At 33.7% G+C, this 19,772-nt stretch overlaps 2 protein-coding genes across 4 annotated transcripts in view; one reads left to right on the top strand and one right to left on the bottom strand.

Annotated features, from left to right (window-relative positions):
* Positions 1-1,718, top strand: part of LOC128999794 (mRNA-capping enzyme-like) — an 18,877-nt gene extending 17,159 nt beyond the window's left edge. Inside the window, exons 12-13 of the mRNA XM_054426473.1 lie at positions 174-364; positions 1,512-1,718. Coding sequence (XP_054282448.1) covers positions 174-364; positions 1,512-1,633 — 313 coding nt within the window. The 3' untranslated portion in view covers positions 1,634-1,718. The remainder of the gene's footprint in view (positions 1-173; positions 365-1,511) is intronic.
* Positions 1-19,772, bottom strand: part of LOC128999795 (beta-lactamase-like protein 2 homolog) — a 22,280-nt gene extending 2,508 nt beyond the window's left edge. The window contains exons 1-7 of one of the 3 annotated variants that reach the window (XM_054426474.1): positions 19,367-19,772; positions 18,137-18,300; positions 17,715-17,832; positions 14,610-14,808; positions 10,381-10,506; positions 8,814-8,918; positions 7,374-7,463 (exon numbers count right to left, since the gene is read on the bottom strand). In XM_054426474.1, the coding sequence (XP_054282449.1) occupies positions 7,404-7,463; positions 8,814-8,918; positions 10,381-10,506; positions 14,610-14,808; positions 17,715-17,832; positions 18,137-18,300; positions 19,367-19,494 (900 nt within the window). In that variant the 5' untranslated portion in view covers positions 19,495-19,772 and the 3' untranslated portion in view covers positions 7,374-7,403. Of the gene's footprint in view, positions 1-7,373; positions 7,464-8,813; positions 8,919-10,380; positions 10,507-14,609; positions 14,809-17,714; positions 17,833-18,136; positions 18,301-19,366 lie in introns of those variants that run through there. The other 2 variants (XM_054426475.1, XM_054426476.1) reach the window with 2 other exon arrangements.

Below are 19,772 nucleotides of genomic sequence, written 5' to 3'. Positions count from 1 at the left end.
ATTTATTTTTATTTGTCAATGTTTTGATTGGCTTGTCATACATTTTTTAAACCTTACACATACATAGCATGCTATCAACCAAATTGATTTTTTTATGGCAGTTAAAAAGAGTTTTGAGTAAGGATAACTTTTAATAACTTTCAATAACTTAACCAAAATGTGGTTTTTTTCAGAATTGTGCCCAGTCTGGTAGGTCTGCTGTTTGTTGGAGGTCTGGAACCCCCATTTTCAAAAATGAAAGTATCCAAATCGATGAAGGAGTTGGACAACAAGATTATTGAGTGTAAATATGAGAAGAACGCATGGGTGTTCATGAGAGAGCGAACTGACAAGTCTTTCCCCAACAGTTTCACTACTGCACAATGTAAGTATGGTATGACAGGAATTTGTCCCTGATGGATAAGTAAAAAAAAAGGATAAAACCCAACATTATGAGACAAAATAGCGGCATTATGGGTGCGCTCTACGTCACGTACTAATTCAAGGGTTTAGGATCTCCGTCATTGTCAGCTTAGTTCTTACCCGATTGAAAATATGTTACTGTTAATTTATTAATATTTTCTTTTTGTAGGCTTGTATTGTTTTAATTTTTTGGTAATATTAGAATTTTAAGTGGGAAATGACTGGTAAATACTTCTAAATAAGCTTTTTTCTATAGCATTTTACACATATAAATGAATTTTTTGAAGAAAATATAAAAAAAGAGTCATAAATTTTATTCTAAGGTGTAAGGAATATCCTTCAGATGAAAAAAAAATTTGAAACTTAACTGAGTAATTTGAAAACATCTTCAAGCGCTTCTTGCGGTGCTGTTCAATGGCGCAACATCGCTACTGAAGCCCGAGCTGAGATAGAGCGCATCCTTAATCCTTTGGTGCTATGACTTCACGAGCATTGCTGAGATCAACTCTTCATATAATACACAACAATATCATGGACTTATTGGCAGTTTAATGTGTCTATTCCGTCCAAAAGCTTCAAATCATTCATCGCCAATTCATTTTGCTCTTTCATTGTAGCTAGCAGGGCCACCTAAATTACGCTATATTTTGTTGTCTATTTTTACAGTTATGCTGAGACTGAATAGAAATAGTTATGTTTACAATTTCCCGGATTGTGTTTTGAAGAGAAATTAGTTCTATTTTATTATTTAGTTGTAAATAGTTATATCTGATATTTAGTGTTTGTAAGATATAAATATAGCCAATCAGTAGTACAGGAAACTATTTCATTTCATACAAAATTTCTTGTTTGTAGTGAACCGAAAATTGAAATAACAGTAACAACATCATTTAATAGGCTAGGTACTAGTATTTATGAAAGAGTTTTGAAAAAAAAAGGTTTCTTAAATACCTATATTGCAAATTAGGTCTTCAATAAGGGATATATGGCTTCTTCCCAGGACTTTGCAACACTTATTTAAATCACCAAGGACTTTTCAGTATTTGGCATTGAGTAAAAAGTCATGGCAGCCATAAGTTTTCTCTTTACAAAAACATTTTTTTTTTCAGCGGTTTGTAACACTATTGCAAACCCTGTTACGACAGAAATTCTTCTCAACTTTATCGAGAGGCAACGCTACAGAGAAGAAGAATCCGATATGCCTCCTCCAGCCTACATCCCAAGGAGATAGTGACTGATCATTTAAATTAAATTATTGTTTTATTTTTGATGTTATTTTTTATTTACTATTGATTAAAGACACTGCATGATAACAATTGGCTAGTGTACTTTATCCTGTACTAGCTGTTAGTGATGGTCAAAACCTTAAATTTTGAATCTCGAAACCAAAACCGAAACTTAAAAAATCGAATTTTGAATCTCAAAACCCAAACGTGATTAAACCCAAGTTACCCTAAAAATACAGGTAGGCCTAATGATAACATTTTCATTATGATTATGTGATCAAAACTGAAAGAGATAACTCCTGATCCAGACAAATGTGACACATAAAAATTCAAACCCAAAACAAAAATTTTTTTTATAAAGAAACATCAAAATAAATAAAACTCCTGATATTAAATTAATTATCAGATTATATGACATTATAATGATATTAAATTAATTAGAACATTTATTAGAGGTCAATAAAAAATTCCATTGCTACCATCTTGTATATATAAACAGTGTTATAAACAATAATAATGACACAAAAAATCTCAGCAGTTTCAACAAATAGTGCCAAAATTTTCAATTTCGAAACTTTTGAATCTCAAAACTTGCCTATCGAATCTCGAAACCAAAACTTTTCTTAAGTTTTGATGGTTTTGAGATTTGGTTTTGACACATCACTATTTGCGACAGTGCCTGTTTTCTGCAATGTTGCACTATGGGTTAGATTTAGTTTCTATTTCATGAATAGTTTTAAAGATGATGGAACCGTTAAAGTCTTCTTTTACATTAAGCAGGCTGTCATGTCCAGATTCGGTTACATGTTTATAAATTTGGTAGCTATCAGTGGCGGTACTTCCATAAGGGCCAAGTGGGCCGGGCCCACCCAAAATAAACACTAAAGTATATTTTTAAATTCTTAATAGGCCTATTTTGTTTGGTTGATATTATTAAATAAACTGCGATGTAAATTAATTTTGAACTTTCAACGGGTCATAACTTTTGTTGAAATACAATGCAATAATCTCTTAACACATTGGAGGGCCACAGATTTTGGGCCCTTCTAGCCACCATAAGAACGTAATGGACAAGGCAACGCCAGTCGTCAAAGCTTGAGTATAACTGCAATAAGCATTTTATACTTATATGCCAACCCCGTACAAAGGACGGGTACTCTGCTTTTCTTTTTTTTTTTTGTCCTAAGGACGCTAGGCACGAGCCTGGGATTGTTTGTCACATTACTTCAGGCTAGACCTAGGGGTTGCGGCATTATCACTTAGATGAAATCCATTGGTGACTTGGCGGGGATCGATCCGGGACCTCAGGGACTGAAATCCCGCGCTCTAACCACTACGCCAGCTCGCTCCCCAAACTCTGCTAGTACTTATATATATTATTTTTATTATTATTAATTATACATATAATTATTAATATTATTATATTATATATATATATTATTTATATTAGTGGTACTCTGCTAGTAGTTATATATGTAAAATCATTTTCCAAAAACTTCCCCAACATAAACCCATAAGGATCAAGAACATTTTTTGGGTTGTTGTCATCATATCACTTCATCTCAGGTTCCACCTGAAACAGGGGTTTTATTTTTTGGGGGAGGGTACAGTATACTTCTGCCAAGAACAATAAATTTAAATTTGACTTAATTACAACAAATTACAGTTTTGGTATATAATTTGAAAAAGTTTATTTTAGATTTTGAGTCTGTGGATATGTATTATTTTTTTGTAATAATACTATTTGCTATTTACTAATTATGTTTTTTATAAGGTAGATAAAATTAATTGTCCTGTTATTGATCCTATAAAACAGCCTGAAAACTCTACTCCTGTGCTACCCAAATTAAGAGGGTGTGGTTGTAATAAAATTAGCTGTTTGAATAAATAAACAGGGTAATTTTGATACATTTTCCTAATTATTTTAACAGGATATCATAAGCAACACAATCCTATACTGATGCTGAAGTAGAACTGTATATTTGTAAAAAGTGTTTAATACATTTTAAAGGCATCATTGTGAACTTTCAAATCAGAACTCGTGTTTATTCACAAATTATCGTGTTTGGCAACATGAATCCTTCGTTTCCACCAGAACATGAGCAGCAAGATTCTTCCTCCAAGCTAGAATTGGTTGAAATAAGATTGAACAAGGTGGAAGAGCTTTTAAAGTGCATGGAATCCAGTCAGTGTACCAACTCAGGTAATTTTCGCTCTCTAGATACAATTGACAGATCAGTAAATACCAACAAGTGTCAATCTGATATTGAAGACAGACATGACACCTTTCATTTGGATGAAGACTGTTTTCCACATTCTTACTTCAGAGACATAACAAAGTCTATAAGCTTGCCTGGATTTCAGTTTCTTGGAGAAAGGAACCAACCTCGATTGCACACCTATTTGTGGGTATCCATCCAAATGTTAGCATTACTGCTGAGCCTCTTTTTCATCAAGGAAGAGTATGACAGCTGGCAAAGTACACCCGTTATAAGATATATCTCTAATAACTTAACTTTGGCCAGTGAAATCCCATTCCCAGCTATAACGATGTGCTATCCGCTCGAACCCATTATCAGATCAGATTATGCTGGAGTAGTAGAGACGTGCTGGAAATGCAAATCCAATTCCACGTATGATAATCAAGACGATAGCATTGATCAAGATCACAATAATTACCATAGTTATTGTTTTAACGAAGATTGTACCCATGAAGAGCAAGCTTCCTTAGGCTTAATCTACCTTCTTTGCTCATCTCTATTGCCTTCTAATCTACTGTTATCAAAAGTATTCCATGAAAAGATTCAGCAAACTATACATTTTGTAGATTTCCCAAACTATGCATTTCAAGCTATCAGTTTATGGTATGACATTAATTTATTCAAAGAGTTATCTGAAGGTGGACTCGGGACAGCGTATGAATCGGGCTGTTTTTATAACCACTGCCAATATTCCTTAACAAATCAGAGTGTGTGTATAACTATTAATGGATTGCATCATGAAGACATTTACAAAAAAACTGCAATTCCTATTTTATCAGCAAAACATGGCTCCAACATAAATTCAGAGAAAAACTACACTGGGGAAAATTTGAACTTAGACAATGCACTCTATTCTGGTGGGAATATACATACCATACCAATGTACATTACCAATGATCAAGCCATCCGTCTCAAGTCACATATTATTACAGACGATCAAGAAGGGGAACCATGTTTTCAAGAAAATAAGGCACAAACATCTTTTGCTGTACACAGCCCTTTCGAAATTCCTTTTAACTTTGAAAGTGACTTCATTCTTGAAGGAGGATTTGTAAAACATTTGAAAGTGATTCCCAAACTCTTGACAACAGATGAAGGCATCAAAACCTATTCGTCTCATCAGAGAGGTTGTTATTTTTCCTATGAAAGAGAGTTGTCCATGTTCAAATTCTACACTGAGAAAAACTGTGAGACTGAATGTATTGCTAACTGTTCTCTAAATGTGTGTGGATGTGTTCCATATTACCTGCCTCGACTCAACATCTCCACAAAGATCTGCTTTCAAGAATGTTCTGTGAATAAGGAAATGTGTGACTGTGGATGCTTACCGGACTGTATATCCTTATCTTATGAACTTAAAGAGTCATATAAAAGTCGCTCAACTTTGAGAAAAAAGGAGTTGGGTTTATTGCTCGGGAAAAGGGATGTTGGGGGAAGTTCCGGATCAATAGATTTACATTACAAAGAAAAAGGATGCTATGCTACAGTCCGAGTTGGTGTGAGCATAACCAACATGAGTCAGTTCTTGGCTTACTGTATCAGCATTTTTGGGATGCTTAATGGTTTTAATATTATGGTTGTATTTGAGTTTTTGTACTTAAGTTTGTACTTAAGTTGATGTACTTCAAGCTATGGAGCTCTGTAAAAATGTATTTGAATTAAATTGATTTCCAAGCAAGATATTCTTGGATAAAAAGGTAATCACAAAATCACAAAAGGTAATATGTATTAAATATTGAAAAGTATACAAGCAAATTGAAATATTTATCCAGAAACCAATCACCTTTTTGATGAGTAGCACGTTTAAATTAAAAGCACAAGATTCAAAAGATTGAAATGTCTTATTTATCAATTCTGGAGCAGTGAGATATACTTTTTAAATGTGTGTTTAAGAGTTAATCGTGAAACACTGTAAAAAATAATTTGTTTAAAGCTGCATGTTTTTTTACAAGTTATTATAAAATGCAATCCTCTTTGATGTTATGCAGCCCTTAATTTGCCTTTGCATTTAGCTATTAGTAGTGACATTTGTTCCTAATTGTTTGCTGTATGTTAATGAAGTCAGTGTTCAGAAACTTTGTGATTAAAGCACAATGTGTAAACGTTTGGAAATGTATTCTTTAACAATAAATAAATGAAAATGTCTATACTACCGAGTGTTTCTTTAATAGGATACATGCAAGTTTTTCATAGCTACTATTATCAAATATCTAGTAGACTCTAGAAGACTAAGTTGAGCCTGATCAACTACAGGTCCATTCTTGCTGTTAAGCACATGCCTCATAACGTCTTAACTAATACAGGTCCCGGGGTCATCAGTCACTGTGGTTGAGAGGTTATGAGCGTCTTAAATGTTTAAATAAGCGTTTGTGTGGCATTTCATTTGTAGCGGTGCACAGTAAGGAACGTTTGCAGTGTGAAGATTGATGTCTAGGCACACACACGGAATAGCAAATGGTTATCATGAAACCGAAAACCCATCAACTATAGTTAGAATGTATTTATTTCATGTAATTGAGGGAATTGGTCCTTTAAAGTCAACATTAAGTCTCTTTTATTATATGAGTTTCATAATATTATGGAAAGATAAGCACTGTATATTCTTCTAATAACCTGCAAATTAGTGATGGTCAAAACCAAAAATTTTGAATCTCAAAACCGAAACTTTAAAAAATCGAATCCCAAATCTCGAATCTCAAAACCTAAACGCGAAACTTTTTTACTTAGCTGGTTACAAAGGTCAAGGTTACATAAAAATACACATAATCATAAAATGTTAAGTATGCAATCAAAACTGTAAGAGATCGACTTCTGACCGTGACATAACATAAATATGTGAATGTGACTGATAATCTTAAAACCCAATACAACATAATTTTTCATAAACAACCAACAAAAAATAAATCAATAAAACTTCTAACACCGACATTAACATGAATTAGATTAATTAGAACATTTAGTGGTCAATATTTCTTTGTGTTTAGTAAATATTGACATAGATAAAACATACTCCCTTGTGTTGGTTTGTCTATGATATTGATGTGAAACTGAATTGTACCAGTTATAGTATTTAAGATACCTTTTGAAGTTCATAATAAAATTTACTTGTGTCATTAATGTTTAATGGTGATGTTTGCTCTATTGCTACCAGCTTGTTTGGAAACAGTGTTGTGTGGAAACAATAACAATGACACAAAAAAAAGGTCAGCAGTTTCAAAAATAAAACTGCCAAAATCTTCAATTTCGAAACTTTTGAATCTCGAAACTTGGTGATCGAATCTCGAAACCGAAACTTTTCCTAAGTTTTGATGGTTTTGAGATTTGAGATTCAGTTTTGACACATCATTACTAGCTGTACCCGCGGGCTTTGCCCCGTTTAACTTCATAAGTGAGCTCATTCGCATGGCTCAATCACGTCCTGGTTAAAGTTCTCACCTTTAGGTTGGAGCTCGTTCGCTGCGCGTACTGGCCACAATAACCGTTAGGGGGTAGAGAGATAAAAGATTCCTCTGCTCTAGGTCCAGGCCAAATATATACAGGGTGTATATAAAGTCCCGCACGGGCTTAATATTTTCTAAACGACAACAGATATCAATAAGATTTGGTACATCAGCACCACACCTAAAAATCTACTTTTTCAAGGAACTATGAATTTTCTGTCATATTATGGGGACGTCCCCTAAGGAGTCGGAAGGAAATTTTAAATAGAAGCATAGGTTGACATGTACATCAAATTAAAGGTCTTCACTAGTAGATTACAATGCCGTAAATTCAAGCTCAAAACAAGCTGAGTAAAAAATGGCAGTCGTTCAAAGATTCAAAATGGCAGATTCAAGAAATCTTTGAACGACTGCCATTTTGCACAGGATCAACCTTTTGAAGTGCGGTTTACGGCATTGTATTCTACTAAAAAAGACCTTACATTTGATGTGCATATTGACCTATGCTTCCATTTAAGATTTTCTTCTGGCTCATTTTCAAATTCATAAAACAAAATGCTGGCCATTTAAAATTTTGTTTCTTAAATAACTCGAAAACCGTTGATTATAGGCTACTAAAATTTTACACGTATAACTTTTTTAAGGCAATGTTATTACAAATCGATCGACACCTTATTCTTTAAGATTGGACGAGTATTAACTGAGATATGGCAGTTTTAGTGATATGTGACCGCTTTCAGCATGCGCTGCAACTAACCTCCAGAGTATATTTTCTGTGCCTCCAGCGGTCACGTATCACTAAAACTGCCATATCTCAGTTAATACTCGTCCAATCTTAAAGATTAAGGTGTCGATCGGTTTGTAATAACATTGCCTTAACAAGTTATTTATGTAAAATTTTGGTAAAATCAACGGTTTTCGAGTTATTTAAGAAACAAAAATTTAAACGGCCGCCATTTTGTTTTATGCATTTGAAAAATCGTCATAATCTTTTGGTAGCTTTGTCTAGTTGTCATAAATGTTTGTGCAAAGTTTCCATTTCGTATGTTTAACCATTCTTTAGGAAAAAAAATAACTGAAAAAAAAAATGGCGGCTGTGTGAGTAACTAAGGACTTTCGGGCAATTTAAATATGATATTTAGGTATGTTTATTACCCAAGAGCAATGCCCTATAATATTGGTGGAGAGTTCCGGGACACCCTGTATATTAAAACATTTAAAACGTGACAGGGTTTTTTTTATTTCAAGATTCTGAATCAACCGCTTGACGGATTTTCATGGGTTTTGTGTTAAAAAGAAATTTAATTTTGAGAACTAGGGAATGTCGAAGCCATCAATTTAGTTTAGCTATCAGCTGATTTACGGTCTGACGTGGTCAGCTGTGACACAAGTTCTGATCGAATCTCTAAACCCAAACTCTTCCAGATTTTTGTGGTTTTTGTTCACTGAAGGATACATTTACAATTCTTAAAGTAGGTACTTACTTGCCATTTGTCATCAATTTCAATGACCTTTTCTTCTTTTACAAGCTTGATCAAATGTTTAATAACATTATTTTCTGCAGCTAATAAAAGTCGTTCATCTAAATCCTAAAAAACAAACAAAATAATAATGAAAATTTTTTGGTACATTATCATTTTATTATCATTATCCATTTTAGCGAATTTCCCATATAGGGAATAAGCTATTATCGTAGTACTCATGGTAAGACCTGGACCCGGGACCGATTTACTTTTTCGTTTTGAGGTCCCTAGAGACCAAAAACACCATCCGTTTAAATTCATATATATATATATATATTTATATATATATATATATATATTTACTAGCCCGTTTAACTTCTTAATTTTCAAGATGAGCTCGTTCGCATGGCTCAATTACGTGTTGGTTGAAGTTCGTTCTCTACGCTCACTCACCTTTAGGTTGGAGCTAGTTCGCTGCGCTCACTTGCCTTCAGGTTAGCTCGTTCGCTACGCTAACTCGCCTCCAGGTTGAAGTTCGTTCGCTACGCTCACTCACCTTTTGATTGCAAATTAGCTGTTGTCATAAATTAAAAAAAACAATAGTGCTGCACCCTGTTGGTAATCCTTGTAACTTTAATGCTATTGAACATCATAGAACAGAACCAACTTGTTTAATTGAAACAGCTGATAAGATTCATTAATATTCCTTTTAAATATGAGTACTCATAAGGTTAACATGGGAAACTCCAGAGCCACTGGGGCGGAGCCCGAGGGTCCGATCAGAATAAAAACAACTTAGTTTTCCTATTTAATGCCTAAAGAATCAGTGTACCAAATTTCAGCGTCCTAGGTAAATGGGAAGTGGGAGAATTAGTGATGAGTGAGTGAGTGAGTGTGTCAGTGAGGGCTTTGCCTTTTATAAGTATAGATATATGTGTCCGTTAGCGCGATAACTCGAGCAAAAATGATTCGATTTTGATGAAATTTGGTACAAACGTGTAATCCTACGTTTATTCGAACGAGTTCGCGATCCAGCATAATCGGACCATGGGAACGGGGGTTTATGGGGGGTTTTATGGGGTAAAAATGGGTTTTTCCCATTTTTGACCCTAAAAACAAAACATTTTGCAATTTCTTCCTAAACCGTTTTGTAGAGCTTAAAAAAAGAAATAATTTAGTATATTGAAGCGCTGTTGTATGCCTAACAGTCACGGAGAAAATTCAAAAATAGTGTAATTTAAAATTCCCATGTTATTCTTATGGAGAAAATGAAAATGGTTGTAGTTTACTTGTTTATGGATATATATTGATAAAATTTGGCAAATTTATTTATTTCATCCTATACTATTGACGTATCGTCAAAAAACACTTTTTACCTTCCCCGTAGCAGCAGACCTAAGCACTCGTTAAATATAATGTTATTTAAATAGGGAATAAATATGTCTTATTTATGGAAATATTTTAGTAAAAATGTAATCAAACAAGTTGAAATTCGCTTAGTCTGCAGGTTTGCTGCGGCGGGGGTATTTGTAACTCTTGTTGAAAAATTTATAGTTCTTTAAAATAATATACAATTTTCTGAACTTACAGAATAGATGGTTTGCACAATCTCAGCAGCACTAAGAGGTTGATGCGCCTTCTTTAGCACACTCACAATTTGATCTTCTCTATTTTGTCTATGAGCAATGTAGTATGCCACTACTTGATCTGGGTTCTGTAACAAAACTACCTGAATTACATTTTAGTTGACTAGAGAGCATATACTTTTTATTTAACCATTCGATGTAATTGTGACTCAGTTTAGGCTTATCAGTTATCTTACACTATACGTGAGTACAGTTGATATGATTAAAATGCTACGTTGACTGTATAAAACTGGACATTCTATTCCCATGTTTAAGTTGTAGCCAGTTTTAGAATAAATATTATCAGGGTTGAAACGAGTCAACAGAATGTGGTTATGTAAATTCAGTGGCTAACTAGTCTGACTGCGCCCCGATGCAAGTATTCCCCGTGCGCCCCTATTCGTAGACTTAATCTCCACTCCCCCCAAATAATCTCCAAAGTAACTAACAATGACATTTCTCCATACTGTACTTCCATACTTCCTGGATACTGTTTCACTACACACGACATTGTGCAAGCTCTATTCAATTAGAGAAAGATTATTCAAAGAAATATAATTTATTATGTAGAGTAGGTAACCATAAAGTGAATTATAAAAAAAATATTGTTCAAAAAATTAATTGAAAGTAAAATTAAGTTTGTAAACATTTCCAAACACCATTAACATAACTGAAGTAAGGATTACATACACATTAATTAATGTACTTATTAGGACGATAAAATATAGACTACTTCTTACTTTACTTAACTTTTATATTTATTCAATACCCAATACAGTACATAGTTGGGAAAATTAGTCAAAAATTCTAACTAGTTAGAAGTTATAAGTTAGTCCCGTAAAAAGTAACTGATAGAAGTTATAAGTTAGTTAGTTTAAAAAGTAACTGATAGAAGTTATTAGTTAGTTGAAAAACTAACTGATAGAAAATAAAGTTAGTTTTAGTAGAAATTAGTTGTTTGTTGGGCAGTTGTTTTAAAGTATTTTTTAATGTCACATCTTGATTACTAATATATACTATAATATGAGTAAAGATTGCGCAAGATATGATTTAAAAAATGGCTCCTACGATTTCCTCCAATTTCAATGCTATTGAAAATTGCTTGTATAATACATTTGCATTGTATGATGTGTTACTAACCAAAGGGATAATTACAACTGTTCAAAAACATTAATTGTTTTACTGCAAAACAATATACACTAACATTGAACTAAAAATCTAAAGGAAAGGCCAAAGAGATTTGTATTTTTCGACGATGCACCGCACGAATTGACGCGTTATTACACTATCCCGTAATTATAGTTGCAACGTTCCACGATCCCAGTAACTTAATGCAATAACGGTCGTCAGATAACAGATGTTATGTATCATGAGTTTTATATTGATTAAAGCTTATTGTGGACGTTTTATAGATTGATCGTCCAAATTAAAAAGTTTTGTAGACTAAATTGAGGATAGGTGGATGTCTAACAAAAAAGAATTGACTTTACTACTTAATTAATCGTAGTAAGACTGAAAATATTTGTAGGCTTATAAGCTCTATTTTTTTACCTCTTGAACAAATCAAACACCTCGAGCAAGATCGGTCCCCTGGTACTTGTGTTTTAATCAAACATTGTCACATTTTACATTACTACAACATAAACAAATGACATAAAACTTGTCAGATAATGAACATCAACTAAAGACAATGTTTTGACACTTGAGATGATATATCAATCACCAAACAAACATTTCCCCTTCCCACCCATCAGTGCTTGGGGTGTTGATAATGGCCGTCACTACCCTTCCGCAGGCCCACTGCATTCCAAAGCAACTGGACTTTGACTTTCTCTTTCCCCACCCCCCGCGTTGTTTGTCTACAAGGGCACAGACCTCTCACGGCCGCACGCAACCCTCACTGATCACGTGAAATAAATAACCAGTATTTGAGATGCTTCCGCATAATTGGGAAAGTTAGTTGAAATTTCTAACTAGTTAGAAGTTATTAGTTAGTCCCGTAAAAAGTAACTGATAAAAGTTATTAGTTAGTTAATTTAAAAACAAACGAATAAAATAGAAGTTAGCCAAAAAAACTAATGAATAGTGCTATTCGATAGAATTTCTATTCGTTATTCCCAAGTATGATACAGTATACATGATATCGCAAGCTACAATATAATGTTCATGTTTCATTATTCAAAATTTGATTAGGTAATTTTACTAGAAGATTCAGCTGCCTACATTTCATAGTTACAATACTGCATTAATTTCTACTAGTGTACATGTTGCTCGAATTCGAGCAATTGTAAAGTATTACAGGATTTGCAAACCAATAACAATCATACTTAGCTATCAACATTTCAACAAAAACACACCTACCTTCACTGTAGCAGCAAACCTAAGTACTCATATTAAAATTAACTTAATGTTATTTAAATAGGAAATAAATGACCATTTTCAGGGAATATCTTTGTATAAATTAAGCCAGTTAAATGGAAATTCGCTTAGTCTGAAGGTTTTCTGCGGATACACAATTTTAATAACAGCAAAGATTGAAGAATCTGAGTTATTTCTTATATCCATGAATTTATCTAACAATTATTTCCTGTAAAATATTATTACAGCAGTTCAAAAATATTGTAACAAACCCGATCAACAAATGATGTAACTGAAAGAATTCCGTACTAATGAAATTGACATATATTTTGACAGTTCCATTTAATCAATGTTAAATGTTTACATTCGGGCATAGACAAAAATGATTCGGGCGAGTGACATATTTGATAATTGTTTATGATCCCTAGCGTTCCTGTTCTAATAATCATGCAGTATTTAATAATTGAACCAGCTGTGTGGAATTGTGAAATCAAAATTAATTTGACAGTAAGTTCTGCTTGTTTACACTTTTAAATTTTGTGGGTTTGTCTTTGTGTACCATGGATACCATCAACAAATATTTCACTTTTAATTTCTGACAACAGCTGGAGTTCCATAACAAATTTTGTTTCCCATGTTAATCTTATGGATAAATACGAAACTTTAAAGGGCTCCATGGCCTCACTCTCTAATTATTTCCTTAAAAAGAAAGTTTCCTGCACAACTTCACGTTACGCTCTTTCCAATGACACCAAAAACATGTCAATTGGTTCAGTAGCTTCGGAGGAGTAATTGTCACAAAAAACCTGCTTGCGTATTAAATAAGTATAGATTCCCTGACAAAACCCCTATGGCTCATTGTTTCTATGAACCGTTTTGCTAATTTTTTACATCTAATAACTGAGCTCTTTCATGTTCAATACTAAACTAAGATCAAGGTTACTAAATAATACTAAAAGATTTTATCTGTCTATCTTTGTAGCTAACGATAAGTAAACAAGAGCAGTCTATTCTTGTGATAAGAACGCAATAAGCGCAGATGTGCACGTCGCACCGAGGAGATCATTATAATAGTAAACAAAAGAGTCACCAACATTCTGTTGTAAATGTAATGGAATAAAGTACCACAAATACATTTTTTACATTTATTTTTTTGGTACGTGAGCTACAGGGAGATATTTTTTTGCTAAACATTTTCCAGAATATCAGATTTTTGCGCCCCATGTTGGTGCACCATATTGGTTGCATTGGCGTAAGTTACGCCGATGAGTAAATTACTGATTCCTATCAAATATGCCAATTTGTTTAACCAAGCTAACTTTCAAGGACAATTTGTCATAAACTCCAGCATTGTTTATGTCACATCAACTATCACGTGCAGTGACATAAACTAAGGGGAAAAAAGTGGCTCATTTAACTATGGGTTTTAATGAAAAACTAGCTACAGCTGGTCCTTATGTCTGCTTAAGTATACAAAAGTCAATAATTGAACGGAAACTGATTCTTTGGCTTGAATTATTTTATTAAAAGTTTCAGCAGGGTCAATTTTCAAATCTTTTTCTAAACCTACAGATTCTCAAGATCAAAGTGGCCTGATTAACAGCCTGTATAGGCTACTGTTAAGTTCTGTAGTTATCCAGTGTATAGGTGTATATAAGCCTTATCTATATGGGATAGTATTGAAATACATCTTTCAAATTGTATGAGAACATTTACTGCTTGAACAAACACCACAGATAGTTAGGCCATTGTTGTAAAGTTCTGACTTCAGATTGTATGACAAAATTTAGGCCTATCGTCAAAATACAGATTCTCAAGTAATGAAATTGCTAACCTCAATCACAGGACCGTGTCCAGGGAAGATGACTTTAGGTTTGGCATCCTTTATAACATGTAGAGAGTTCATGTAATCTTTTAGATCTTCAAACACAGCCGTGCCTTCTCCCAAGACTGTGTCCGCGCTGAATAACACACCATCTTCATCCAAGGTCAGCACTACATGGTCCGTTGTGTGTCCTGGAGTGTGTATCACTCTTGTAAGATAAAATACAGATTTAATCAAATTAGAGGTCTGCGGGTATCCCACTCAGTCCTGAAAAATTGAGTAATTCAACTACTACCTATCCAAAGGGTTGGTTTATTTATTGAACTAGTACTTGCACATTTTCTAGCGAGTCTTTCGGGTGGTGTCCAGCCAATCAATATACCTGTAGTTAAAAGTGAGTGTTGGCAACAATTAAAAGTTTTTAAACTGGACGAGAATTTTGTTTGTCAAATTTCAGAAAACGATGTAGTTGTACGTCCCTTAAACCTTTTATATCCACTAGAAGTGAGGAATTGTAAGTTTTTGTACATTGCCCGGAGTGTACCAAAGCTTGTATTAAATGTCAGCTGGTTAGATTTTATTTGTTATTGTTTACAACTTATAATTGTTACTATGAAAATATAAAACTGTCTCAGATCAAACCCTTTCAACTTATTTCAGTTTTATCAAACTTTTAAACTTCTGAAACTAAATAACTTGAACTTTACCAACATACTATTCAACAGTATATGTACACAAAACCCAAAACATGTTTTTTGCATGAAATTAAATGTAAGCGTATGCAGAGGTGCCCATCCCCCACAAACCCAGAGGCGCAATCCCCCCCAAGCCAAAGGAGTAGTCCCCCCCCCCCCCCAATTTATGCTGCCATCTATTTAAACCTACCCTCCCCTCACCAATTTATATGACAATTTTCCCTTTACCTCATAAAACAAGCATTTAAAGTATTCAGTAAACTTGAGGTACGAAAAACAAACTTGCTGATAATCAAAATTAAATGTTTAATATGAAACGTCATTTAACACTAACATCAATATAAATCTAACTAATGGACGAATTAGAAGTTTTTCAATTTACAATTCAGAATCTGTATTGTCAGCCAATATGTGTGCTCAGTATTGCAATTGCAATAGACAACGTCTTCAAAACGTACAACAATATAGGCCTACTCGGTGAATTACTCTACTCCAACACAGTACTGTAACTGTACAATATATTAGGTGGCGTTAATTTTTACAGGGCTTAAGAATTCAAACAGCTTTAAGTGCATTAATAATACTTTGGCAAAAAGTATATTGTTTCAAAATTATAGGCAGAGTCACGAAATAAGACAGACTTGTTGCTCGCCACTCCCAGGCTGCCTTCTACAAAAATCGCCGGGCAAAATACCCACAGTATCTCTTAATAATTGCCACCAGTACAAAAGGTTTTTGTGACAAAGTAATCTTATAATTCATTTTGATAGCACCAGGATTACCTTTTATGACTAATAATGGTAGAAACGCATATTGTCAGACAATCCTTTTGTACACAAAACACGAAACGATAACAGATAGGCCTATCAATTCACGCGTGGATATATTGCCGCGGGCAGGACTGGAAGTAAACTGAATCAGGTAATGACGGAAGACGTGGTCTCTAGATTGGTGTTTGTGTTATCAAAAGCTGAAATTGGACTAATTCTAGTGACGGAGGAGAGTGTTGAAAATATAATGGGATTCATAATTGATTTTTCCATTCAAAATTATTGACAATAATAACCAATTTATATGCTGGATGGTCTCGACATTCTACATTACTGCAGAAAAGGAAATTTATTAAATACTTTGAGGAGTTTGAAATATACATAAAACTATTGACAGCACATTAATTATGAATCCCATTATATTTTCAATACTCTTCTCAGTCACTACAATAGTCCAATATCAGCTGTTGAAAACGCAGACGACAATCCAGGGACCACGTCGGTCCGTCATAACCTGAACCTGATTCAGTTTACTTACTTCCAGTCCTGCCGACGGCAATGTACGAATTGACAGGCCTATCTGTAATCGTTTTGTGTTTTGTATTAAATGTTTGTCGTATTCTGACGACACCTCCAGAAGTGGATCTTTTTTATTAAATCCTGACGATGGTGGAGTTAAAGAACCACCAAAACATATGTAGCAAGTAACATTCGACACTGGTATATTAAGGATTGTCTGGCAAGGTCCGTTTTTACCATTCTTAGAAACTACCTATCTTAATTACGAACGGCAAAACGTTGTTGGTGGTGATAGTGAGCTACTTGGAAACACTTTTTCGGGCTGCTTATACAAAATTATACATTCATTATGACAGCTAGCAAAAAAATATCCCCCCCAAAAATCTCAAAATAAGTCTGCAAAATAAGTGTGGCGCAAACGCACCACAGTACCCCCCCTCTGGGCACCCCTGAGCGTATGGGACAACAAGGGGTCGACTAATTCAAATGGAAAGGGATAACCTTCATTTGTAAAACACTGGGGTACAAATAATTTTTTTTTTTTATAGGCCTAGCTGTCATAAAAATTTGACATTTTCATGATCTAAAGGTTGAAAATAAAAAAAAAAAAACTTTAAAACCTACAACACCTGCCACCACAATCTCATTACCCAATCTTGTTGGTTTACAAACTCATTAAATTTTATCCAGCTCTTCAAATTCATACTAAATCTCATCAAAATTGTATCAAAATTATTCCATTTAGGCTTTCAGGGACACATAAAGAAAAACTGTATTACTTAGTAGCCTGTAACATTCAATAATCTTTTTATAAAAAAAGATGCATATAAGTAATATGATATTTAAAATGCATTTACACTGAGTAAAACAATTAGACAGTAGTCCTTAGTGAAAAGAAGAACAATTTCCTTAGTGTAAGGTATTCATATTTCTGATTTGTATTTATTTGTTCACAGTAACTAACTACCATTTTACAAAAATACTGGCATTTCTTAATAGGCATTATTAATTAATTCATGATGTTGAGTGGTAACCTGATCAAATAGATTTAAAGTGTCCAACCAACCATGTATGTTTTTTTTTAAATTTTACTGTCACGAGTCACTGAATTTTAATACTTAGGTCTCTACCTCAATGAGGCCCCTTCAGTTGATAAAACTTGACCGTTAGATAAACAGTTGAATGGTATTTCAGAGGGTACTAAATTGCCGTCTTCGTCTATTTGTTGATACTTCCAAACTTTGCAATCTGTAAAAACAAAATTTGAAACGATACCAACAATTGAGATGACACACACAATTTTCCTGACAATATCATTTTTAAGGAAACTAGGTAGGCCTACAGTTAAATGCAGCACTAATTAAGGTCATATTAACAACCAACAAATAATAGAGGTAAAATAACAAAAGTTGTGGTATCCGGTATGGTATACTGACATATTCACAGAAGATTAATACATTTTGATTAATATGGGGATTTGTTTAATTTGTTTTAAATTTTTGAGGTTTGGTTAAGGTTCAACCGTAGGCATCCTTAATCGTCAAAAGCTTACCTGACTTGGTCAATTTAAGTACATCTGGAACTCCCCCTATGTGGTCATGATGCCAATGACTTACAACAACATGTTCAATATCACATACTTCATCTTTCAACACCTTGGACAAGTTGGCAATGTATTGAGGAACATTTTCATCTCCTGTATCCAATAGTATCCGCCTGGAATATTATGAGTTAAAATTACAGTTCATAATTTTTATAGCTGTGAAATGCGTAGGCGTAAGTTACTATTATAATAAATTCATATTTAGCTTAAAAGTGAGGAAACCGATGGTTTATTGGCTAACTTAGGCCATGTTTGTCCGAACAGTGTGAGATTCTTAAGTTTAGAAGACTATACATTCCTCGGGAAAACTTTGATATCCAACTCCAGATTAAGTATTATTAATTGTTATGAGTTTGTTTATTGATCAAATCAGTAGGTAGGTCCTTTTATGTTTTTATAGTAGCCTACAATGGAGTCGCATATCAAAGTTTTGAACAATCCTCATTGTCAAGAAGACAAATTAGTAATGCCATGTTCCCCATGTTAGTCCAAAACCTGATTAAGTTGCGTCCAATAAATAAATACTTTATTGTCTTGACAGTATAAATTGTATCGACAGTACAATTAAGCTTAGGTTTAGTAGCCTATTAAATAAAACTCTTTAGATTTTGATGCATTTTTCATAGCTTGGACCTTGTGGGACACCTGATTTTGTTTCAAGTTTTTCTGAACTACTGTATAATATTAATTAGCCTACACTATTGTTGTTATCAATAAATGGAATTTAGACTGACTGTTGCCTGTTGCTAAGGTAAGATTCAAACCATTGTAGTGCATGGTGGTGAATTTTACATTGTGTCACTGTACTATTCTAATTAGCCTACAAAAGAAAGATTTCCTATTTCTAAACTAACTATTCTACCTTAATTACTGATTACAAAAGAACTATAGGCCCTAAAGTCTCTAAAACTTTACACCAGACAGTCATCAAGGTCCAGTCCTCAAACTATGACATGGTTTAAATGGAAGCCTATAAGCAATGCTATATCATTAACTCTCTGTTTGGATGTCCTGCCGTAAGGATAAATAGGCATAAGCTAGTGCATGGGCATAGCTGGTTAACCTTTTAACTTATTTAACAGTGGGTTCAGTTAATTGAATCTATTCTACATTTAGAATAAGATATTTTTTATAAGGCCTAGGCTAAGCTTACAAAACTTTAAAAAATTATCATGTCACCTCTTTCCAGTTCCAATGAGATATGTATTAGTTCCTTGTAAGGTCATGGGCCCTGGGTTGCATCCTAGTATTGAAATGACCCTAGAGGACAAACGAGCAATCTCTGGGACACAAGATTTAAAAGCCATAGTTAACTATACCAATTTCATTAACGTTGTTTTGTAATTAAAGAAATATAGAAAAGTTGTGTAGTAGCATTAGGCCTATGTTTTAATAACAAAGCTGAAAGGTTGATGTTCTACAGCTACACACTTCATCATCTTACAAATATAAAGGATATTTCACTTTGAAACTAATAAAAGCAACACTTAACAAAATACTATACTAAAAAAATAAAAATATAGCAATCTAAAAAGATTAAAATTACTGATAAACAATAGAACTTAAAAGTTCAATAGGTTAGGTT

The sequence above is a fragment of the Macrosteles quadrilineatus genome, unplaced genomic scaffold, assembly GCF_028750875.1.
Source record: "Macrosteles quadrilineatus isolate MER2022 unplaced genomic scaffold, UCM_ALF_1.0 Scaffold_8__2_contigs__length_117827958, whole genome shotgun sequence".
In the NCBI taxonomy this organism is placed as follows: Eukaryota; Metazoa; Arthropoda; class Insecta; order Hemiptera; family Cicadellidae; genus Macrosteles; species Macrosteles quadrilineatus.
Note: the sequence above shows the minus strand (reverse complement) of the source record. Positions and strands in the feature narration are given on the sequence as shown.